At 61.9% G+C, this 20,318-nt stretch overlaps 1 protein-coding gene across 1 annotated transcript in view; it reads left to right on the top strand.

The window, feature by feature from the left end:
* Nucleotides 1-174: 174 nt before the first annotated feature.
* KIF1A (kinesin family member 1A) overlaps nucleotides 175-20,318 on the top strand; it is a 39,489-nt gene continuing 19,345 nt past the window's right edge. The window contains exons 1-19 of the mRNA XM_075157714.1: nucleotides 175-328; nucleotides 5,703-5,854; nucleotides 10,098-10,174; nucleotides 10,279-10,458; nucleotides 10,939-11,004; nucleotides 11,186-11,364; nucleotides 11,722-11,833; nucleotides 12,220-12,297; nucleotides 12,613-12,678; nucleotides 12,919-12,936; nucleotides 13,313-13,388; nucleotides 13,503-13,581; nucleotides 13,853-13,995; nucleotides 14,421-14,447; nucleotides 15,853-15,986; nucleotides 16,505-16,584; nucleotides 16,956-17,031; nucleotides 19,256-19,335; nucleotides 19,623-19,729. Of these exons, the coding sequence (XP_075013815.1) occupies nucleotides 5,749-5,854; nucleotides 10,098-10,174; nucleotides 10,279-10,458; nucleotides 10,939-11,004; nucleotides 11,186-11,364; nucleotides 11,722-11,833; nucleotides 12,220-12,297; nucleotides 12,613-12,678; nucleotides 12,919-12,936; nucleotides 13,313-13,388; nucleotides 13,503-13,581; nucleotides 13,853-13,995; nucleotides 14,421-14,447; nucleotides 15,853-15,986; nucleotides 16,505-16,584; nucleotides 16,956-17,031; nucleotides 19,256-19,335; nucleotides 19,623-19,729 (1,684 nt within the window). The 5' untranslated portion in view covers nucleotides 175-328; nucleotides 5,703-5,748. The remainder of the gene's footprint in view (nucleotides 329-5,702; nucleotides 5,855-10,097; nucleotides 10,175-10,278; nucleotides 10,459-10,938; nucleotides 11,005-11,185; nucleotides 11,365-11,721; nucleotides 11,834-12,219; nucleotides 12,298-12,612; nucleotides 12,679-12,918; nucleotides 12,937-13,312; nucleotides 13,389-13,502; nucleotides 13,582-13,852; nucleotides 13,996-14,420; nucleotides 14,448-15,852; nucleotides 15,987-16,504; nucleotides 16,585-16,955; nucleotides 17,032-19,255; nucleotides 19,336-19,622; nucleotides 19,730-20,318) is intronic.

Genomic DNA, 20,318 nt, shown 5'->3' with positions numbered 1-20,318 from the left:
GGTTGCCGGGTGACGCGGGGGCCCCGCCCCTCCCCGCGCCCTTGCGGCGGTTCCGCAGCGCGGACCAGGGGTGGGGGGGATGCGCTGACGTCACCGCTCCATCCCTGGCTCGCGCCCTCCCGGTCCCCCCCCTTCCCCCGGGCGGCGGCGGCCAACCAGCGCGCGGGGCGGGGCGGGGCGGGCGGGGACCGCAGGGGCGGGGCTGCCGCCACCCGCACTGGCACCGCATCGCACCGCACCGCGCGGCTCGGCCTCATGCCGGCGCCCCCCGCCCGCGGCTGAGTGCTGCGCCCCGCCGAACCGGGCACGGGCACGGGCACGGGCACAGGTAGGGGCGGGCGGCACGGTGCGGGATGGAGCAGCCCCGCCGCGCCCGGGCGGAGCTGCGGCAGCGCGGGCGCGGTCCCCGGGCGGTCCCCGGGGCTGCCCTGGGATGGCGGTGCCGGCCCTCTCGACCCCGTCGGGGATGAGGCGTGGCGGGGCGAGCGGGACGCGCCCTCCCGGGGGCCTGGTCCGGCGGGGTGGGGGTCTGCGGCCGGCGGCCATTTTGCGTGGCCCCCCGAGGCGAGGGGGAGGGAGGCCGGGCGGGGGCTGCCCGCGGGTCCCCAGCGCGCCAGCCGGCGGGTGCCGCCCCGGCTTCCAGAAGGATCCCGCCGGGTGGGGCCTTCCCGGGGACGGGGCGATGCCTCTGCGGCCCCGGCACCAGCCCGGGGTGGGGAGGGGGAGGATGCCATCCCCGCGGCCCATGGGAGGGGGCACACGGATCCCTTTTCACCCCAGAGCCGCCCCTGCTCTGCCCTCCGGGGCAGGTGGCTCTGGCCGTGAAGCTGAGCCATCTTGTGCCATCATCATTACGCTTCAGAGTCAACGATGGCAGTCGAGGGAGCAGTGGGCGCCCCAGCTGGGGTTCCTACTCGGGGGGTGGCTGGCGAAGGTGCTGCAAAGCTGAGGCTTTTGCTTGCCCTGCAAGGACGAGCTGCTGCTGCTAACCTTGGGCTTGGGGGCAGCTGGGCAAGGGCTGCCATGTCAGTGTGGGCCAGTGCCAATGGCTTCTGGCTGGAGGAGGGGGTGGTCCATGCGTGGAAGGGCTGGTGCAGAGCCCCACACTTGGCCACCCTGGCTCCCAGGGAGCAGCCCTGCACCTGCCCCATTGTCTTCCTGCTCTGCTTCTTCCTCCTCCTCCTCCTCCCTCATGGGGCAGCGTCCCCTCCCTTGGACCCTGCAGACCCCTTGTGCGCCAGGGTCTGCTGCCTGCTCAAGTCCCACACCTCGGCTGCGGGGCTCGGGGAGGACAAGGAACCAGCTGAGCATCTCCCCTGCCACCCCACAGCCATCCTTCCACGCCCCAGTGCCCGGAGCAGCCCCTCGGCAGGTGGCCTTGGTGGCATGGCAGGGGAGCAGCAGACCCCCCCCGGGGTATGGCCAGGGGTGTGGTGGGCTCTGCCATCCCCGCACGCTGCCGCTGACCTCCATTTTGTCTGGGAGGTGGCAGCTGGGGCTGGCACAGATGCTGCCACCACCCCCCCGCCTCCCTGCGTGTGGCCAGAGCTGCGGCCCCCAAATCCCGGGGGGTGTCGGGACCTGATGTTCCCCCCTGCGCCTGGCCGCCCACCCCTCTCCGTGCCCAGCCATGCTGGTGACCCGCCAGAGCTCGCTGCCTTTTTTGTGCGGCTTTTCTCTGCTGTAGGTTTTAGCGTGTGGAAGAGAGGATGGAGGAAATGGGCGACAGAGTGCAAGGTGACTTGCCTTTGCAGCGGGGATGGGGAGCTCGCCGGCAGCGAGCAAACCCCCCCATCCGCAGCCTTAAATTTGCTCCCTGCAAATTTAATACGCATTGAAATTCTCAGGGAGCTGCCGACACTGCCCCAAAGCTGTGTCCCCTGTTGGGGTGGGTGGGAGGTGAGGAGGCACAGGGCAGGGTGCCCATGGTGGCACCGGGGAAGCAGGGCGCTGAATTTCAGCTGGGGCTGGGAGGGAACCTGCTCCTGCCCTGGGCTGTCCTCCGAGCTGCTTCCCTGCCCGCAGGTGCTGCTCCGGGGAAAACTGCACCGTCACGGCCCCTTGCCCTGCACGGGGCGGGAGATGAGCGGGGAGCAGCCGCCAGGCTCGGCTGGCAGGCGCCGATGGTGCCGCGTCATCTGGGCCAGCTGCCCCCAGGGTTCCTCATTGTCCCCGTTGTCCCCAGAGGGAGATGGAGCTAGGGGGCCCCAACGAGAGGTGCAGGGGAAGGGCTCATTAAAACAAAGCCCTTTGGTGGCTGAGAGCACCGTGGCTCGGGAGGTGCAGCCAGACGGGGCGTCCGCCCTCGCCACCGAGGTGACGTGGGGATGTGCGCAGACAAAAGGAGAAACTCGCGTTAGATTTCCCTCGGTGCGGGCAGCTCTTCATCTGCCAGAGCTGCCTGCGGCCCTGGCGAAGCAGCCCCTGCCCCGTGCTGGGCGTGGGGAATGGAGCGTCCTGGCTGTGCCGACCAGCGTTAACATCACTTGAACCCCGGTGTCCTGGAGGACCCGGGGGACAGGCAGCACAACATGTCCCCACAGCATCCTTAGGGGAAGAGTTCGCTGCAGGTGGCACTTGGGGACAATGCTCCCCATCTCACTCTCGGCGGTGGCAGGAGGGCTGCCAGTCGGTAGCGCTTGGACTTAAGAAAGCTCTCGTTAGCTAATCTCTGCCCAATTAATCTTAGCTGATCCAGTTAATCATCGCTCTCTAGGCCTTTCGCTCATCACCAAGGGCTGGCGAGCGTGCCAATAGGGATGGGCAGAGGGCAGCAGGCTGCGCAGGACTGGGGGAAGAGGTGCCCTGCAGAGTTGGGGGACAGGTCCGGACATGCCCCCTGGCACCATGGCCCTGGGGACTCTGCTGTCCTCCTCCACCATCTCCCTTGTGTGTGGGGTGGCCCCGGGAGGCGGCGGGGAGGGAGCGGGGAGTGGGGCCGCGGCGCTGGCCCGCTCCCAGCGAAAGGCTGATAGTGGCTTATTGAATTTCTCTCGATGGCAGATTAAGCAGGCAGTGGCTGACGGTCCCGAGGCAGAGAGAGCTGGCTGGGCTCGGGCCTCCTGCCTGCCCTGGGGGAGGGGGGCCTGCCCACAGCCTGCCCACTGCAGTGGGCCCCCTCTCTATGTGGGATGCTGGGCACCCGTGGCCAGCGATGCCAGTGCTGGCTGCAGCTGATGGTGCCGTGTTACGTGGGCTGCAGGCTGAATTCCTCCCCGCAGCCAGGCCGGGAAAATAAGAGTCAGGGGAAGGAGAGGAGGCTCGGGAGGGAGCTGGGCAGGGGGCTGCCAGTGCTCCCCAAGGGGGCACGGTGCTGCCTGGGGTCCTTGCGCCGCTGTGGCAGAGATGGGACTAGAGAGCTGCAGAGGAGCAGGAGAAAGGCGGCACAATGCCAACTGAGGAAGCTGAAGGAAATGGATGGAGATAGAAAATGGAGCCGAGCCTGTGGCTTTGCAGCAGGGAATACCGGCAGGGAGAGGAGCCCACGCTGCCGGGCTAGGCGAGCCAGATGGCTTGCTGGGAATACGCCGGGATGTGGGCATCAGGATGGCAGGGACAGAGGAAAGGTTCTGCTGGCGAGGAGGGGGCTTCTCATGGCCAGCAAGGGTGGGCTGTGGGGGTACGGGTGTGGGGCTGAGTGGGCACACCCAGCAGAGGAGGGCAAACAGCCACTGGTGGAGGGCATGAGCAAGACGAGGTGCCTGGAAAAGTGGGACGAAAGACAAACCAGAGCTTCTTCGCGGGAAGTGATAGGGCTGGAGGGGGCTGTGATGGGAACAGCACAGGGGTGAGAGGGAACAAGGGCAGGGTCTGAAGCTGCCCATGGTGGGCAGTGGTCGGTCCCAGGGCTGGTGGGGTCGCTGATGCCATTCCAGTGCTGGTGGCTCTTGCTGAGGGCTGTGCCACAAGGCGGGAGCCTGGGACCTGACCCACCTCTTCGCAGCCCTGGGAGCTGGAGAGACTGCGGAGCGGAGGGAAGAAAGGTGTCTCAGCTGTGGAGGAGGAGAGGGAAGCATTTGACGTGGGCAGTTGTTGGGTGCTGCGTGGGGTTTAGCCCAGCAATGGATCCATCATCCCTGAGTGCCAGCGGTGCCACAGGGTGGAGCAGCTCGGTGAGAGGAGGGTTTGGGAACTCTAGCAGGAGAAGATTTGTCCTCCTCCTGCTGTCGGGGATGCAGGCTCACTTTTAAAACAGGTGAAGCATTTTTGAAAGACAGTGCCAAGCTTATAATACTTTCTGGCTGCAAATTTTTCCACTGCGCCATGAATATACCTGCCTTTGGGCAGGACATACGTTGGTTTTCCTCCTACCCCCTTTGTAAATGAAACCAGAGCTGTCAAACCTCAGTTAGTTTTAAAGCCACCCCCTTCTCTTGGGACACTTTCCATTCTGTGGATTTATTTTTTTCTTCTTTTTTTTTCCCCTCCTTTTCCACAAATTCAGCTGTATTTTTCACTTCCAATGTAGGAAAACCCATCTCATGTTGAGGACCCATCATTACTGCTCCACTTCCTTTGGGTCATGGTCCGCATAACCAGAGCTGTGCCATTGCTCGCTCCTGATCTCCTTCATCCCAGAGCGAGCATCCCACTAGCAAAGGCCAAGCTCAAAAAGCCCCAGGGCATTTGCAAACACCCTTGCAGGAGTCCTGCAGGCAGAGATGCTGGAGGAGCCCGTGCCTGCCTGTGCTGCGGGGTGCTGAGCTCCTCGTCTGCCGGCAGGCTCAGCATGGGGAACCAGGGAGCAGGGGACGAGTAGGAGAGGGAATGGTCATTAGAAGGCAGGAATGGGTTTTTTCAGGGCTGATCCCGAAGGACCCGGTGGTTAAGGGAAGGACCCCAGCATCCTTTTCTGGTCAATGCTAGTGAGGCTTAACTGGGGCTTGGGGAAGGCGGGACCAGCTGCAGAGAGCCCGGACACCAATGCTGGGACAAGCGGCTGCTCTGGGAGATGTTAGAGAGCAGTTCATTTCGTCTTGTGAGGTTTTGTGATTAATAATTTATTAGCAAAAGGAGTGGAAAAATGATCGTGCGCTGGGAGCTTCAGCTGAGTGCGATTGCCACCGACTTGCTGGCTGGTGCTGCCTCTGCTGACGCCGCGCTTCTGCTTTTGCTGGGAGCTGAATGAGAGGCAAATACCAGTGGTTGTGTTCAACAGCTGCCTCCTTTCTTGATATGAATGCCATTGTTTTCCTCCCCCCTCCACCTGGCCCTGCTGCCCAGTCCCTGCTCTGCTGGGGCTGGAGTAGAGGCAGGAGGCTTGGGTGACGGGCAGGGGGCTGTGGGCTTGCTTGCAAGTGAGAGGCTACCTGCTCAGTGCCGTTCACACCCTGGGATGGAAAAACTGCTCCTCAGGGGTCATGCTGATGCTGTCGGTGCCTACCTGGCCCTGTCCCCTGCTGTGGGCGCACACCGAGTGATGCCGCAGGGTGATGGAGACTCTGGGTGCTGCCCTGGGGTAAGGGCAGGGATGTCCCCTGGGACCGAGCAGGGGGTCCTGACTCAAGATACAAGGGGGAGGAGGGGGAGGCAAAACACAGGCAGACTGAGAGATGAAACAAAATGTCATCTTTCGAGCAGAGGCAAACCAGCATTCCCGGGAGGTTTCGTTGCACAGGCTTTCTGTTCATTTTTCTGGCGCGGCTGCGAGATGGGGATTGGGATGCAAGCTTTCCTAACCCCCTTTTCTTCCCTACTTGCAGGACAGCCGCTGCTCCCCACTAGCAGGACCCACCTCCGGCCGGCGCGATGGCAGGAGCATCCGTGAAGGTGGCAGTGCGCGTCCGGCCCTTCAACTCCCGGGAGATGAGCCGGGAATCTAAATGCATTATCCAGATGTCGGGAAGCACCACCAGTGAGTGCCAGTGTCGGGAGCAGAGGGGCTCGGGGAGGCTTTGGGTGCTGCCTGGGAGGAAGCGTGCATGGTCCGGCCTCAGTGGCGAGCGCTGGGCTGCCGGGATCTTTGGTGTAGATGCCCGTAGCGCCTGGCGTCGTTTGGAGAAGGGAGTCGGGGGGAGATGTCACCTTTCCTACAGGGAAATGCAGTCCCGCTGTTGAAATGGCAGCGGCAGGATCTACGTGGCACCGAGCCCTTGGGTTTCGGTGGTACCAAACGGGGCAGCTTCCTCTGGCAGGTGAAGGGGGAGGAAGAATCAGAAGAGCCTGGAAATGCCAGTGCGCAGATGTGGGGCCAAGGGTGCCTGGCCGGCGGTTGCCTGCCAAAGCGTGGAAGCCCTGCACCGGCCCGCCAGCGGCTCCTGACGGCACTGCCTGGCTGGGTACCGCGCAGTGCAGCGTGCCGGGACCGATCCCTGCTTCCCCGGGGCTTGGAGCCGCAACAGCAGCAGGACAGAGAGGCGGAAGCGGGGTTTGCTGAGGGAACGGTGTGTTTGGGGAGGGGGGATGTAGCATGGGGGTTTGGGGCCAACTGTCCCGTCAGGAGCCTGTCTGGCATTCGCCCCTCTTTAAATAACGGCTGCTGGAAGTACGGGGTGGGAAAGGCGGCCGAATCCCTCGTCTTTGGCTCTGGAAGCCTCCAGATGGGACAATGTCTAAAATAACTCCCTCCTTCCCTGCCTGCCCGCCCAGGGCTTCCTGCGTCACCGGCGGCGGTGTGTGAAACACCGGTGCCAGCCACCCCCACGGCGCGCACTGCCGGGCTGCCATGACAACCCTGGCGGGAGAGAGGAGGGCACCCAAGGGTGCAGGGCGGCTCTGTGACCCTGCCGGTTCCCCCGCTCACCCTAGGGCTGGGGAGCAGGAATGAGGGGGTCCATGGGGCAGCGTCGGCCGATCTCTGGCGTCCCGGGGGGGCTCTCCCTGCCCGGTTGTGCAGGGATGCTCCATCTGCCCGGGGTGCGGAGCTGCCCCCCTCGTGGTGAGGAAGCCTTTCTGGCCCAGCAGGAGCTGCATGCCTGCCCGGGCCTGGGTGCAGGCAGGGGAGGCGTCCCTTCTGGCCCTGACAGGGGGGGTAACCTGCCACGCCCCAGGCCCCGTCAAGAGCATCGGGCATCCCCCACCTCCACCGTGGCTGTGTTTGCTCAGAGCCATCTGCCCGTGCCCATCCTGCCGCCCCCAGCCCTGCTGTCTGCAACCCCCCCAGGCCATGCCCCAGGGCCCCCGTCCCCCTGCCTGCGCCGGGGGGCCGGCGGGGCTGCGGGCAGGGGCAGCGCCCCAGCCAGCCCTTTGCTGACGGCGAGGTTTTTCTTCATGAATGGACAAACCCTCGGCTAATCCCATCAGCTGGGGGGCAGGCGCCGGGTGGGGGCTCTGGTTCCTGCTTCTCCTGCTGGCTGAGGGAGGCAGGAGGATGCCAGTAGCGCTGGCTGCCCCCCCCGCAGAGCGGGACTGTGGTGGCCCCCTGGCTCCTCACAGAGAAGCCAAAAATAAATGTGTTTCGGAGGGTAAGAGCAAGTTTCTCCCTTCCCGGGATTATTTGCAGAGACCCCGCACGTACCGGGACGAGGGAGGTTGTTCTTCTGCCTAATTCATTAAGCCCCGTGGGGGGGACAGCAGGGGCCGGAGGGGGTCAGCCCTTCTCTGCCGTCCTTTTCCCCCAAGCTTACAGCCGCCGCCCCCTTGGCTCGCTGCGCTGCAGCCGCCCGCCTGCCCGCCAACACTGCCGCTTTGTTCCCATGGCGTCCCCCACTCTGTGCGGCCGCGGGGACCAGCCCGGGCAACAACACCCCCGGCCCCTCTCCTGGCAGCTCCTGCCAAGACGGCGAGGAAAGGACCCCGGCTTTCATCCCGCAAGGCCATTAATATTCTCCGGCCGGCGCTGTGCCTCCGCGGGCTTTAAAATATGGCAATTATTTTCTTTCCTGTGGGTCTTGGGTTTTATCCTGCTCGGTGCTTGCCCACTTGCTACACTCTGCCACACTGCTGGCTATTCAGGGTGAAGACAAGGGTCATCTCCAGATGTTTTCCTCCTCCCCCTTTTGTCTGTATGTCTGCCTCCGCCCCCCAACCCCTCCACCCTTTTTAATCCCCTTTGGCCAGGCACAAATCTTTTTGCAGCAGCTTTGCAAAAGCCGTTGTATGCCTGGTCAGAGGAGAGGAAAAAACCCACCAGTGATATCCAGCTGCACGGGGGCAAATAAATGGGAATGAAAGGGGCAGGGGGAGAGCATTTCATCTCAGGGATGGGAGACCTGCTGCTCTCAGCGTGCTCCCTTCTCCCCTGTGTCCCCGTCTCTGGCCTGCCAGGCCAGCTGGGTGGCTGCAGCTGGGATGCCCAGAGCTGCTCGGCGCCATCCCCGGCTGCTCCTCCGCCCCGTGCCCAGTGTGGGCTGGCAGTAGGATGCAGAACAGCTGCCTTGTGCAGCCCCATCCTGCCCGCTCATGCTTTTGCCCCCATTGGACTCATGTTTGGGGGGTGATGCTCCCATTCGCTCTGGCAAGGGTCACCTCTGCAGGGCAGAGACAAACCCGAGCTGAGAGCCAGGGGGCTGGGTGGCATGGCGGAGCTGCCAGGTGAAGCCCAGGAGCCATCAGAGATGTTCCACCCGACTTCTTGCATGGCCTCTGCACCTGCTTCTCTTTGCAATGGCCACTCACACGCCCTCCACCCACCAACCAGGCACCGGCAGGAATGGGCAGCCCTCGTGGGGGGGGACACCAGAAAAGCCTGGTGCCGTTTCGGTCTGGATCTCAGCAGGGGCCTCCAAGTCCCCGTTTGCAGCTGCGGGATGGGCAGTTGCTATGGAGGTGTCACTTCCCAGACCTGTCTCCTGAGAGAGCAGCTCTGGCTTTGGTAATTAGTCTGCGCGGGATGCAGGAGGCATCTGGAGCATCTGAGTCACGCTGCCTCCAGTGGGCAGGCGGGCAGGGAGCCAGCGCCTGGCCCCTCTTTGGCGCTGGAGCCCACAGCAAGGGGCATCCAAGCAGCACTGTGCTGCGGTTTCATGGTCGGGGCCGGATCCTGACCCTGCTTCCCACCCTCCACCTGCCCGCCTCGCTGCCTTTGCGGGCAGGGATGGACGGGTCTCAGGCCAGAAGTGGCGGATCCCTCCTGGGGGAGAATCTGTCATGGCAACGGAGGAGGAATTTGGAGCAGAAAGCATCTGTATCTGTTATGCCATGCACCGGGGCATCCAACCCCATGGAGAGCGGGCTGCGCCATGCCTGGGGCTGCTTAGGAAGGTCCCAGCTTGAATCCCGAGCGGGCACGAGCCCTGGCCAAGCGCCGGCCCCGGGGCAGGGCAGGTTGGGGCTGTGATGGAGGGAGTTGCGTTGGCCTTGGTGCTGTACAGCCTCCTCGTCCCTGGCGGTGGCAGGGAGCAGCTGGGGGCTGCGGGCGCAGGAGATGCACTGCGCCGGCCCACAAGGTCATTTCAATGTCACCTAACATGGCTGATGGCTGGATCTTGTGATTACCCCGCTGGTTTGCGTTTCTTCTGACGCATCTGTTGTTTCAGAAAAAAACCCATCGTTAACGCTCTACGGGGGGAAAAAAAGCGGCGAGGGAGGAAGAGAAGTGATGCAGTCTCCAATTTCCATGGCAACGTCCTTTTCACCAGGGGATGGGAAAAAGCAGACTCTTGTTTCCGCTGGCGGTGTAACACGAGGCATTAATCACCCTGCTGGGGCTGGGTACCCAAAAGAAAGCACAGGGGAGGAGAGGCAGGAGCCGGGGGGGGCCTGGGGGAGCCCCGATGGGGCTGCGGCTGCTCCCACCCCACAGTGCCGACGCGGGTGGCTTTGGGCACGGCCCCCCCAGCTGTGGGGTGAAGGAAGGCTGTGATCCTGCGGTGCTGGTGCCAGGCTCCCACGGGCAGGTGCCGAAGCGGGAAGGAGCCCGAGGCAAGGAGCCGTTTCCCCCACACCGTGCCCAGCAGGATGTTTGGGCAAGGCTCTGCCCTGCTCCCTGGGCTGGTGCGGGCTTTGCTGGCCGTAGCACCCACCTCCGCTGCTGGGACTGTTGGGGTCTGAGGGCTCTGGACCCATCTGCGGAGCTGGAGGGCCCTGATCCTGCTTTCCAGGACTGAACCCCATTCGGACTGAACCCCATCACCCTTCTCCCCTCAGGAGTGGGATGTGAGTGGCAGGGATACCACAGATGGCCGGGTAGCCTCATGTTCCCATCTGTTTGCCCCTAGCTATCCTGAACCCGAAGCAGCCCAAAGAGACACCAAAAAGCTTCAGCTTTGACTATTCCTACTGGTCCCACACCACGGTAAGCGGCGGGAGGCCTGAGCCCGCCTGGAGCACTGGGATGGGCTGGGGAGAGACAGGAGGATCTCATTGCCAAATTTCTCCTTGTCCCTCTCCTCTCGGCAGCCCGCAGACATCAACTATGCATCTCAGAAGCAAGTGTACCGGGACATCGGTGAGGAGATGTTGCAACACGCCTTCGAAGGCTATAACGTTTGCATCTTTGCCTACGGGCAGACAGGTGCCGGAAAATCCTACACCATGATGGGGAAGCAGGAGAAGGACCAGCAAGGCATCATCCCGCAGGTACCGCCTGCTGAAAAGCTGCCCATTCCCCTGGTCCCAGCGGGATGCGCAAAGGAAAAGCGCAGCGGAGAGGAAAGAGGAGAGCAGGGCGGGAGTTGGACGAGGCAGCGACCCGGCACGGCTCCGCCAGAGCGTGGGGGGACAAGGAGGGTCACACTGGACTCCTCCGAGACTGGATGAATTACAGTTTGGCCACATGAGGCCGGTGTTTGTGAGCAGCAGTAGTCCAAGCGCCGAGCCCCCGCCAGCTGTGCTTGCCAAGAGCTGCTGCGTGCTGGCCCAGCAGGGTGCCGGAGGGGTCTGGGGCTGCTGAGCTCCCCATATCAGCAGGGGGGGTTCTGCCAGCTACCCAGGAGCCATCCCAGCACTCAGGGGGTTTGGTTTTTGGGATGAGAAGGTAGAAATCCCTATGGCCTAGGCAACCCAGGCAGGAGCATCCTTCTGGTGAAGGGCTGAGCAGTCTGGCTCTTCTCTCCGCAGCTGTGCGAGGACCTCTTCTCCCGCATCAATGACACGACGAATGACAACATGTCCTACTCCGTGGAGGTAGGCACCCCGTTGCCTGCCTAGTCTGGCTCCAGCCTCCCACCCAGCTCTGCGAGCCATGCCGGTGTGCAGACCCCTCTTTTGGGGGGTATGGGGGTGGGTGGGCAGGGCCTGTTTCTGCCTACGTGCTGAGCGTCCACGTCCTGCTGGCCGCTACACCTGCCCATGCCCTCTGCTCTAGGTGAGCTACATGGAGATATACTGCGAGCGCGTGAGGGACCTCCTGAACCCCAAGAACAAGGGGAACCTGCGGGTGAGGGAGCATCCCCTTATGGGCCCATATGTTGAGGACCTTTCCAAGCTGGCCGTGACCTCTTACAATGACATCCAGGACCTCATGGACTCTGGGAACAAGGCCCGGTGAGTTGGGGGAGCAGGAGATGGCCAGGATTTGGAGAGCTTGAGACATCTCCAGAAGGTCCTGCTTAACTTCCTTGCTTTGCTGGTCTGGCTGCTCTGGAGGTGGCAGTCCCCTCCTGTCTGAGCGTTGCGTACCCCCCACTTATTCTCATCTTACCTCTTTCCTGCTCTTAAAACACCCTGGAGCCAGCAGGAGAAAGCCTGGATTTTTGCATGTCTCCTCCCACAGTCCCCTCCTGTCCTCCAGACTTGCCTTCCCGTCATGTACCCTGTCCTGAAATGAGCCCTGGCCCCAGCGCCAGCCGCTCCAGTGTCCCCTGCAGAGTGTCATACCTCCCTGTCTTCCTCTCCCCGCAGCACAGTGGCTGCCACCAACATGAACGAGACCAGCAGTCGCTCCCACGCCGTGTTCAACATCATCTTCACGCAGAAGCGGCATGACGCCGAGACGGACATCACCACTGAGAAGGTGAGAGCGGAGCCTGGGCAACTCGGGGGAACGCACATGGACCCGGGAAGGGCTTCGTGTGCTGTCGACAGCACTTGGGACGAGATGGTGCGACCTGGTGGAGGGTTGAAACAGGATGGAGATAAGGCCCAGGCACATGCTGGGCTCACAGACCCTTGAGGGACTGGCCCCTGGACGGGATATTTGGCAGCTGGTGCCCTCCAGCCCTGCCTGCAAGGATGACAGCCCTGCTCCTGGCCAAATCCCAGCAAGGATGACCCCGCAGAGCCCACCTCTGCCTTCAGAGCAGTGTCACCTTGCAAGAGGTCTTTGCTCCATCCTCGGCTCTGTGCTGGGGCCCAGTTTGCTGTGCCTGCTGGGACTGACAGCCTTGTCTCTGCCTGCAGGTCAGCAAAATCAGCTTGGTGGACCTGGCAGGGAGCGAGCGAGCTGACTCCACTGGCGCGAAGGGCACAAGACTAAAGGTCAGAGCTGGCGCGAGGTCCCCCTCTGCCGGCGGGGACACCACGTCCTGCCCCCTCGTCCCCATCTGTGACATCTCCTTTCCTTGCCTGGTTCCTTGCCCGCTGCCAAAATCCTTGACTGGGTTTTGGTCGAAAGCTGCCCAGTGTCGATTCCACTGGGGTCCAAGAGTCCCAGCTGGGAGGTGCTGGTTACCCAGTAAGACCAGCTGCTCTTTGCCCACCCTGTACTGGGACTTCCCATCCTCCTGGTGCACCAGGCTTTAGCACCATTCTGAAATGGGGCCTGAACATCTGGGCTTTTCCTCTCTCCACCAGGAAGGAGCAAACATCAACAAGTCCTTGACCACGCTGGGGAAAGTCATCTCTGCCCTGGCCGAAATGGTAAGTAGCCAGAGTGCGGCACCGCGGGGGAACGGGCTCAGCTCCGAGGGACGGAGCATCCCGGCTCTGAGGGATGGGCAGCTACCTCCCAAGCTGCCCCCAGGGCTGGGACGAGCTGGGCTGGTGAGGCTGCCGTCTCCCCAGGGACCCGCGCCTGCTGCTCTCTGCTTGGGGGATGGGGAGCTGTGGTGGGCGCCGGGGAGGGGAGCAGCTGACTTAGTCTTTCCACTTTCTTTGCAGGATTCGGGGCCGAACAAGGTAGGAGCCCTGGCCGGGCTGGGGAAGGAGGGGTTGATTTTTAGCACAGGTGGGTGGGAGTGGGTCACAGGGTGGTTTGGGGGTGAGGCTCTGCCCGGACCCAAGCCACGCTTCTCCTGGGGGCTGGCAGAGCCCTCAGCATCCTCATCACCCTCCTTACCCTGTGAATCTCGGTACCCGGCGTGAAACACGTGGCCCAGCCCAGGCAGGGCATTTCACAGGCAGGACCTGTGGAGCTAAGCAGAGCTGCCTGAGGCCATGGTGGCTGGGCAAAGCCATCCTCCCTCGAGTCCCCATGGCTGGGGACTGGCTGTCACCTTCCCTTTGAAGCGAGCAAGCAGCCTGACAGCCCTTCCCTCCTCTCTCCATCCCCCAGAACAAAAAGAAGAAGAAGACAGATTTCATCCCTTACCGGGACTCAGTGCTGACCTGGCTGCTGCGGGAGAACCTGGGTGAGGACATGGGTGGGAGGTACAGGCTCGGCGGCAGGCACAGCTGCCGAGCAGAGGGTGACGGTTGGCGCGGGGACCAGCGTCTCCCTGATGCAAGTGTATCTCTCTGGGCAGGGGGCAACTCCAGGACGGCCATGGTTGCTGCTCTCAGTCCTGCCGACATCAACTATGACGAGACCCTCAGCACCCTCAGGTAGGATGAAGTACACTTGTTCCCTCACAGCAGGCGAGGGCAGGGGGGGTCTCTGAAACCCAGGCACTGCCACGTGCTCTTCTCACCTCTGTGGCAACCCTGGCTGGGGGGGTGCTGTGGGGGGACCCTGCAACCTCAGAGAAGAGGCCAAAGGGCTGTCCTGGTGCTGGGATCCTCCAAAGGATCGCTTGCTGGAGGGGCTCGGCTGCACTCCCGCTTGCCCAGCTGGGCAAACCCCCCAGGTGCTGCTCAGCACTCTGCCCTTCCCTAGGTACGCCGACCGTGCCAAGCAGATCCGCTGCAATGCCGTTATCAACGAGGACCCCAACAACAAGCTCATCCGGGAGCTGAAGGATGAGGTGGCACGCCTGCGCGATCTTCTTTACGCCCAGGGCCTTGGGGACATCATTGACAGTAGGTACCGCCTGTTGCCCTCTGGCCGTGGCTCCAGGCAGAGGCGGGCTGGAATCCACTCTGCCTGCAGGGCTGGTATCCCCGTAGCTGCCCTGCATCCTGCTCTGAAGGCCACGCGGCAGCATCACGCTGCCGAAGCGTGGATGGGACGCCTCCGGCGAGCCCCTGCGCGTGAGTTCGCAACCCCCAGCCCACTCCCGTAAGCCGGAGGAGCTGCTTTACACACAGCAGATCTCCCCTTCTCCCCCTCCACCTCCTGTCTTCAGCACCCCGTGCCCCGCAGAGGTGCCAGGAAGATGTTCCCGGGCCTGCGCCCACCCATGGCCTCTCCTCCGTGTGCTGTCGGAAATCCTACTGAGATGAACCCACTCTTTTTCTGTTCTCTCTGTCTTACCCCCGCTCCCTACCCTCTCTCTCTCTCTTAGCCCATCCTGCTGCGGGAGGATCCAAATGTGTGTATTCCCCATCACTGGTACTCTCTGTTGCTTCACGGCTTTTGGGAGGCGTAGGCTGCGCCCAGGGGCACTGTGCAGCATGGGGAAGGGCTCCCGTAGTCAGCCCCAGCTGATGGGCCATCCGTCCCCAGGGAGCTGGCAAAGGGGACGGTGGCAGAGTTATGGTTAGCGCCTGGGCTTGGGATAGCGCTCGGAGGGACCAGTGTCCTCCCCCTCCACCATGCTGAGGGCCCAATCCCCACAGGGACTCCTTCCTCCATGCTGTCACGATGTTTCCTCCTGCTGCTGCTGCTGCTGCTGCTGCTGCTTCTGCTGGCGCTGGGGCTCGTCGGGACTGGAGCCCGGCACGGCACTTGGGCGAGCTGGCACAGTGCTCTCCTGACGGAGGGGTGTGTGATGACGTCCAGGAGGCTTTCGCCTGTGGATAAGCACTATTGCCCCCCCCCCCCCCCAGGCCAGGCAGCGCAGCCAGGCTGTGGCGAGCCTGCTGAGGAGACGGGGACCTGGCCTGTCCCCTCCTGGCTCGGCTCCCCTGGACACGGGCTGATGGAGGTGGGTGACTAATGCTGTACCCGCTAACCTGTGTCCTGCCCGCCTCTGGCACAGCGCGCTGAGCCCCTGCGACTTCTCAGGGCTGGAGGAGCATCTCTGATACCTGGGTCCCGTTGCCGCCGGGTCCAGTGGCAGCAGATGCTTGGGGTGCCGGCAGGCAAGCACTGCCGCCTGTAACAGGCACGTTGCCACCCTGCCCTCACTTTGCTCTCTCTCTGGCTACCTGGCCAAGGCACTGCTCCAGCAGGGCACGGGCTTGTGCTCTGCCAGCGAGGGGATCCCACGGCTCCTCCTGCTCCATCCCCCTGACCCCTTTGTAGGGCGCAGGGCCGCCGCCTCTCCTTCCCTTCCCTTCTCATTCTCTGCCCGCAGATCCAGCTAATCTGGGGTAGCCGGGCAGGGAAAACTACCCGGGCTGTGTTGGTGAGGCAGAGTGATGGGGCAGTGGCACATTCCTGGGGGATGTTGCAAAAAAGCATCCCCGGGAGCCCGGGAAGGCTCCAGGGCTATTCCCGCAGCTGCTTCCCAAAACAGCCCCGTGCTCCTGGGGGGCTGCCCAGGCTGGGGGAGAGATGCGCGTGCCCTTGCCCTGCTGCTGCCTGCACCGCTGTGCTGTCGCCTGTGCCTTTTCCTTGTAATTCCTGGCTTTCTTCTCGATGCACCTGGCCACTCTTTTTTTTTTCCCAACAGCTTTTCTTGTCTCTATCTTTCTCTTTCTCTCTCTCTTCCTGTCCATGTGTCTCTCCCTGGCCCATCCCTCCTTCCCTGCCCATAGATGTGTCCGACTTTGAGAACAATAATGATGCTAGAGGGGCAGAGCTGAGTCACCGCCATGACAATCTCTCCACAGTGACCAACGCCATCGCCGGGATCAGCCCTTCTTCCTCCCTGTCGGCCTTGTCCAGCCGTGCCGCCTCCGTCGCCAGCCTCCATGAGCGCATCATGTTTGCTCCGGGCAGCGAAGAGGCCATCGAAAGGCTCAAGGTAAGAGGCCAGCGCCCGGCAGGTCAGAGGGCTCAGCTCAACGCTCTTGCACTGAGGCTTGCAGAGGGGGCTCAGTATTTTCTGGAAACCCATTATGGGTGATGCTCATGGGAAGCAATGCTCGGGCGTGCTCTTGCAGAGCTGCCCAGTGCTCTGGACTGCTGGACAGGAGAAGGTTTGGCCTGGTAGGGTCCACCTGGTACTGCCGTCCTCCCCATGGGGTGACTGCTGCCGTTGCCCTGCAGGACAGGCGCTCCTGGCTCGGGGTGGGCCCTCCCGGCCCAGCATGTCTCAGGAATGGGCTGGCAGCAAGGGGATGGAGAGGCTGGTCTTTGTGCCTTGCTCTTTGAAGATGGGGGTGATGGAAAGACATGGGTGAAGTGCTGCCACAGCTCATTTAAACCAGCCTGAAACTGGGACCAGTGTCCCGCTGCGGCAGGCTGGGCAGAGCCTGGCAGAGCAGGCAGGTCTGCTGCCCGTAGGACACACTAACCCCCTGCTAACCCCACGCTCGCCAGGAAACGGAGAAGATCATCGCGGAACTGAACGAGACGTGGGAGGAGAAGCTGCGGAGGACGGAAGCAATCCGGATGGAGAGGTGGGTGGGTTGGGGTGGGATGGGATGGGATGGGATGGGATGGGATGGGGTGGGATGGGGTGGGGTTCCCCAGGCATCTTCCCTCCTCTGCACTTTGCCTACAGCAGTTCAGTTCCTGGGGGCAGCCAGGCAATTTGACCATCCAGCCGTACCCTGGCTGCCCCAGGGCACCCCAGTGCCCACCACGTTAGCCTGCACAGACGTGGTCTGCTCTGAGAAACCTCCTGAGGCACGGAGAGAGCTAAAGCGAGCCCTACGGCTGTGATTTGTGGGGCAAACCCATGGGCTCGGGTCCCGTCCTGGGCTTGTCTAGTGCCAGCTCCCGGGGCTCGTGGGGCTTTGACAAGCTCTTCTTTCCCTTGCTCCTTCAGGGAAGCGTTGCTGGCCGAAATGGGGGTGGCCATGAGGGAGGATGGAGGCACCTTGGGTGTTTTCTCTCCTAAAAAGGTAGGATCATCTTACTCTCTTCTTCCTTGCAAACGAGGGCTGGTTTGTATCGCTGCAGCTCCCTTCTGACCTGCCCTGTTGCTGCCGGCCAGCCCCAAATATTTCACTAGCCTTTTCTTGGCTCTGAAACCTACGGGGGAAATCCCAGTGTTGACCCTGCTGGGTACGAACATCGGTAGAAACACATGGCTAAACGTCCAGCCCCCATTGCCTGGATGCTGTCCCCATTCAGGTGGGACTTTGCTGACAATCGCTGTGTTGAAATTCAGTGTCAGCTTTTAAAAATCCATACTTTGGGATTTGAAATTGCTGCCTCTGAAACCGGCACGTCCTTGCTAAGAAATGTGGGTGCAGAAACATTCCATACTCTTTATTGCTTGTGGCATCCTGGAAAGTATTTTCTAAGAAAATATTGGCTGTGCCCCAAAGAGTTGGTGTGCCAGCGAACCCTGCCAAGCACCAGTTACAGCACATCGCTGCCCCTCGCTCGTCTGTATAACCATCGCGGTAGTGATGTCCAGTTTACAACCCCAACCCTGTGAAGCCTGCAGAGCAGCACGGGCTGCCGAGGTGCAGGCACATGTGGGTAGGACCAGGACGCGCTTGCTCAGCTCTCCCGTTGCACCGAGGGATGCTCTGAGAGCTGCCCTGGCAGCTGATGCTGGTTGGCTTGGCCAAACGTCTTAGTAGATGCATGTGTCCCCAGCTGAGGTGGTGACATTTGGTGATGAAGGCTTTAGGACCTTCCCCTTGGGTGCCTTGGCGTGGCTCTTAGGACAAATTTCTACACCGTCATCTTTGTTCCTCATTCTTGTCTCAGCCACTGCCTGTTAGGACCCCAGACCTTTGTGTAGAAAGTGTGGGGGTTTATTCCTCAAAGCAGGTTGGTCTTGAAGGTGGGGCATTGCTGTGATGGTCTTGGTGCCTCCTTGCTCTTCAGCTGTCTGGCGGGTGGGAACTCCTCTGACTTCTCCAGTGGCTGGCGAGGAAAGTTAGCATCGACAGCATGCACAACCCCGTTTCATTAAGGGCAAAGCAGGGCAGAAGTTTGTTGTCCTGCTGTAAGCCATCGCTGGGGTTGTTACGTCTCCAAGGAGCTCAGTGGAAGGTAGAGCATCTGCCTTCTACTAGGCAGCCTTGCAAATCTGGAGAAAAACTGCAAGCTGAAGGAGTCCCGGGGCTACGTGTCTGCCTAGAGGGGCCTGAGGTTAAATTTTACAGCCAACTTTTTCCTGCCAGCCACCATGGAGAAGAGCCTGCATTTCCCTTGACCTCCAGCTCTCCTGCGCTGTTTGGAGTGAGTCTCTCCTATCAGCCAGGGCTCGTGATGGGGCAACCTCTGCATGCCGGGTGTCAGTGGGCTGATAAGACATTTCTTACGGTCTCTATTCTTATTTCTGGGAAACTCAGAACTTCACCTACTGATACTCCCGGGACTTTGCCTGTTGCCTGAAGGTGCAATCACAGCAGCTTGCGATGGGGTGAGATAAGCTAGCTGCAGCCGGAGAGGTCTGTGGCCGGGGGAGAAACTTCCTTCTCATCAAGAACAAAGTGGTTTGTGACCCAGGGGAAGAAAGTGATGGGAGGTAACTGTTAGGAAGGAGACCAGGGAGTGAAATTCAGCGAAATGGAGGTACAGCTTCAGGTCTACACTACTTTTGGTTGAACCTCTGGTCTGGGACCTGCTCTTTTAGGTGCTTCATCTGTCCTTGTACCATCAGTGGAGGAAAACGGGCACTTTTAGTTCCTCTCATCCTAAACCAGCCACTGCATGGGACGTGTCTCTGCCTCAGCTACACTGTCCGCAGTGGAGCTGGGGGCTACGGTGAGGCAAGGGCCTGTGGCCACACAGCGCAGGCGAGAGGGTCCTGCCCCAAGAGGCACTAAGCCATATCAGGGACTCCCCGTGGGAAGTGTTCGGCTCTGTGTTGGGCCTGTTTGCAACACGAATTTTCAAAGCAGCTGGGGGAAGGGTGTCCAGGGCTCAGCCCTTTGAGGAGGAAGGCAAGGAGGCGTGTGGAGGCAGGTCATCCTCATCCCAGCTGTTCGCTTCTCTGTAGTCCCCTTGAAAAGTACCTGCCTGGGCATGTTGTCCAGGAGCTACAGAGGGCAGGAGAGCACCTCAGCCTGAGGTGCTGCTGAGTTCCCACCTCCCTCGGGAGCCATCCCTCAGTGTCCGGGTAGATGGGGCCCAATGGGGTGACTCCTTGTTTGTCTCTCCCAGACACCCCACTTGGTCAACCTGAACGAGGACCCGCTCATGTCCGAGTGTCTTCTCTACTACATCAAAGACGGGATAACAAGGTGAGGGCCAGGCCCCATGGAGTGGCGGGAGCCTGGCCCATATCTCGGTGCCTGACTTGCCCGGGGGCAGCGGGGTGACAGCGTTCCCCGGGCTGGGCACCGTTCCCAGGACATCCCCAAAGTGCCATAGCCGCATGGGAAAAATGTATTTGCCTGGCAATCTCTTTAGGAACGTTGGTCCTGCTGTGCCCCAAGGGCTGCTCCTGTCAGCCCCAAGGATGGTTTTGGGGGGAGGCCCAGGGAGGGGCTGCTTTGAGGAAGGATCGAGCTGGGTTTCCCCCCGGCAGGGTTGGCCGGGAAGATGCAGAGAAGAGGCAGGACATCGTTCTCAGTGGGCACTTCATTAAGGAAGAGCACTGCCTTTTTCGCAGCGACACCAAAACCGGCGGTGAAGGTATTCCTTGTCTGGAGGGGCTCCCACCTCCCCAGGGACCCCAGTCCCTCTGCGTGTCCCCAGCACCTGCCCCCAGCCAGGGACCCTGCCCTCCTCAGACTAGTGGGGCTCTCCCGCATGGCTGTGGTCTCTCCGTGCTTCCAGGGTGAGCTACGGCCCTCACCTAGCTGGGAGGGAAGCTCGTGCAAGGCACGTGGAAGCTGCCTCCCGTGAGGCAAGCCAGGGAGATCAGGGCGGGAGGGAAGAGCAGACCGTAGATGATTCCCCCGCCCAAGACGCGGAGCAGAACCCACCTCACAAACCAGTAGGAACCTGGGGGTGAAAGGGCTTTGGGAGAGGAGCCTGGGGAGGCTGGAGATGCGTGCTGGAGGCTCTGATTTCCTCTGGCATCCGGTCTCCAGCTGCTTTTAGTCCTTGGGACTGCTGTGATTAACACGAGGTTGGCCGAGCCCCACTGGTTGCCCAGGGTGTGGGTGCTGCCGGTGGGTACCCCGGTGTCCTCTGCCTCTGTGCCTGGAGTGCCAGCTGGGGCAGCTCTCCCCTTCTGAGGCTGCAGGAGCAGCGGAGTGGGAGATGCAGGATTTACCCC

Source organism: Calonectris borealis, chromosome 9 (assembly GCF_964195595.1).
Source record: "Calonectris borealis chromosome 9, bCalBor7.hap1.2, whole genome shotgun sequence".
Lineage (NCBI taxonomy): Eukaryota > Metazoa > Chordata > Aves > Procellariiformes > Procellariidae > Calonectris > Calonectris borealis.
The sequence above is the reverse complement of the archived record's forward strand: the minus strand, read 5'-3'. Positions and strand labels throughout refer to the sequence as shown.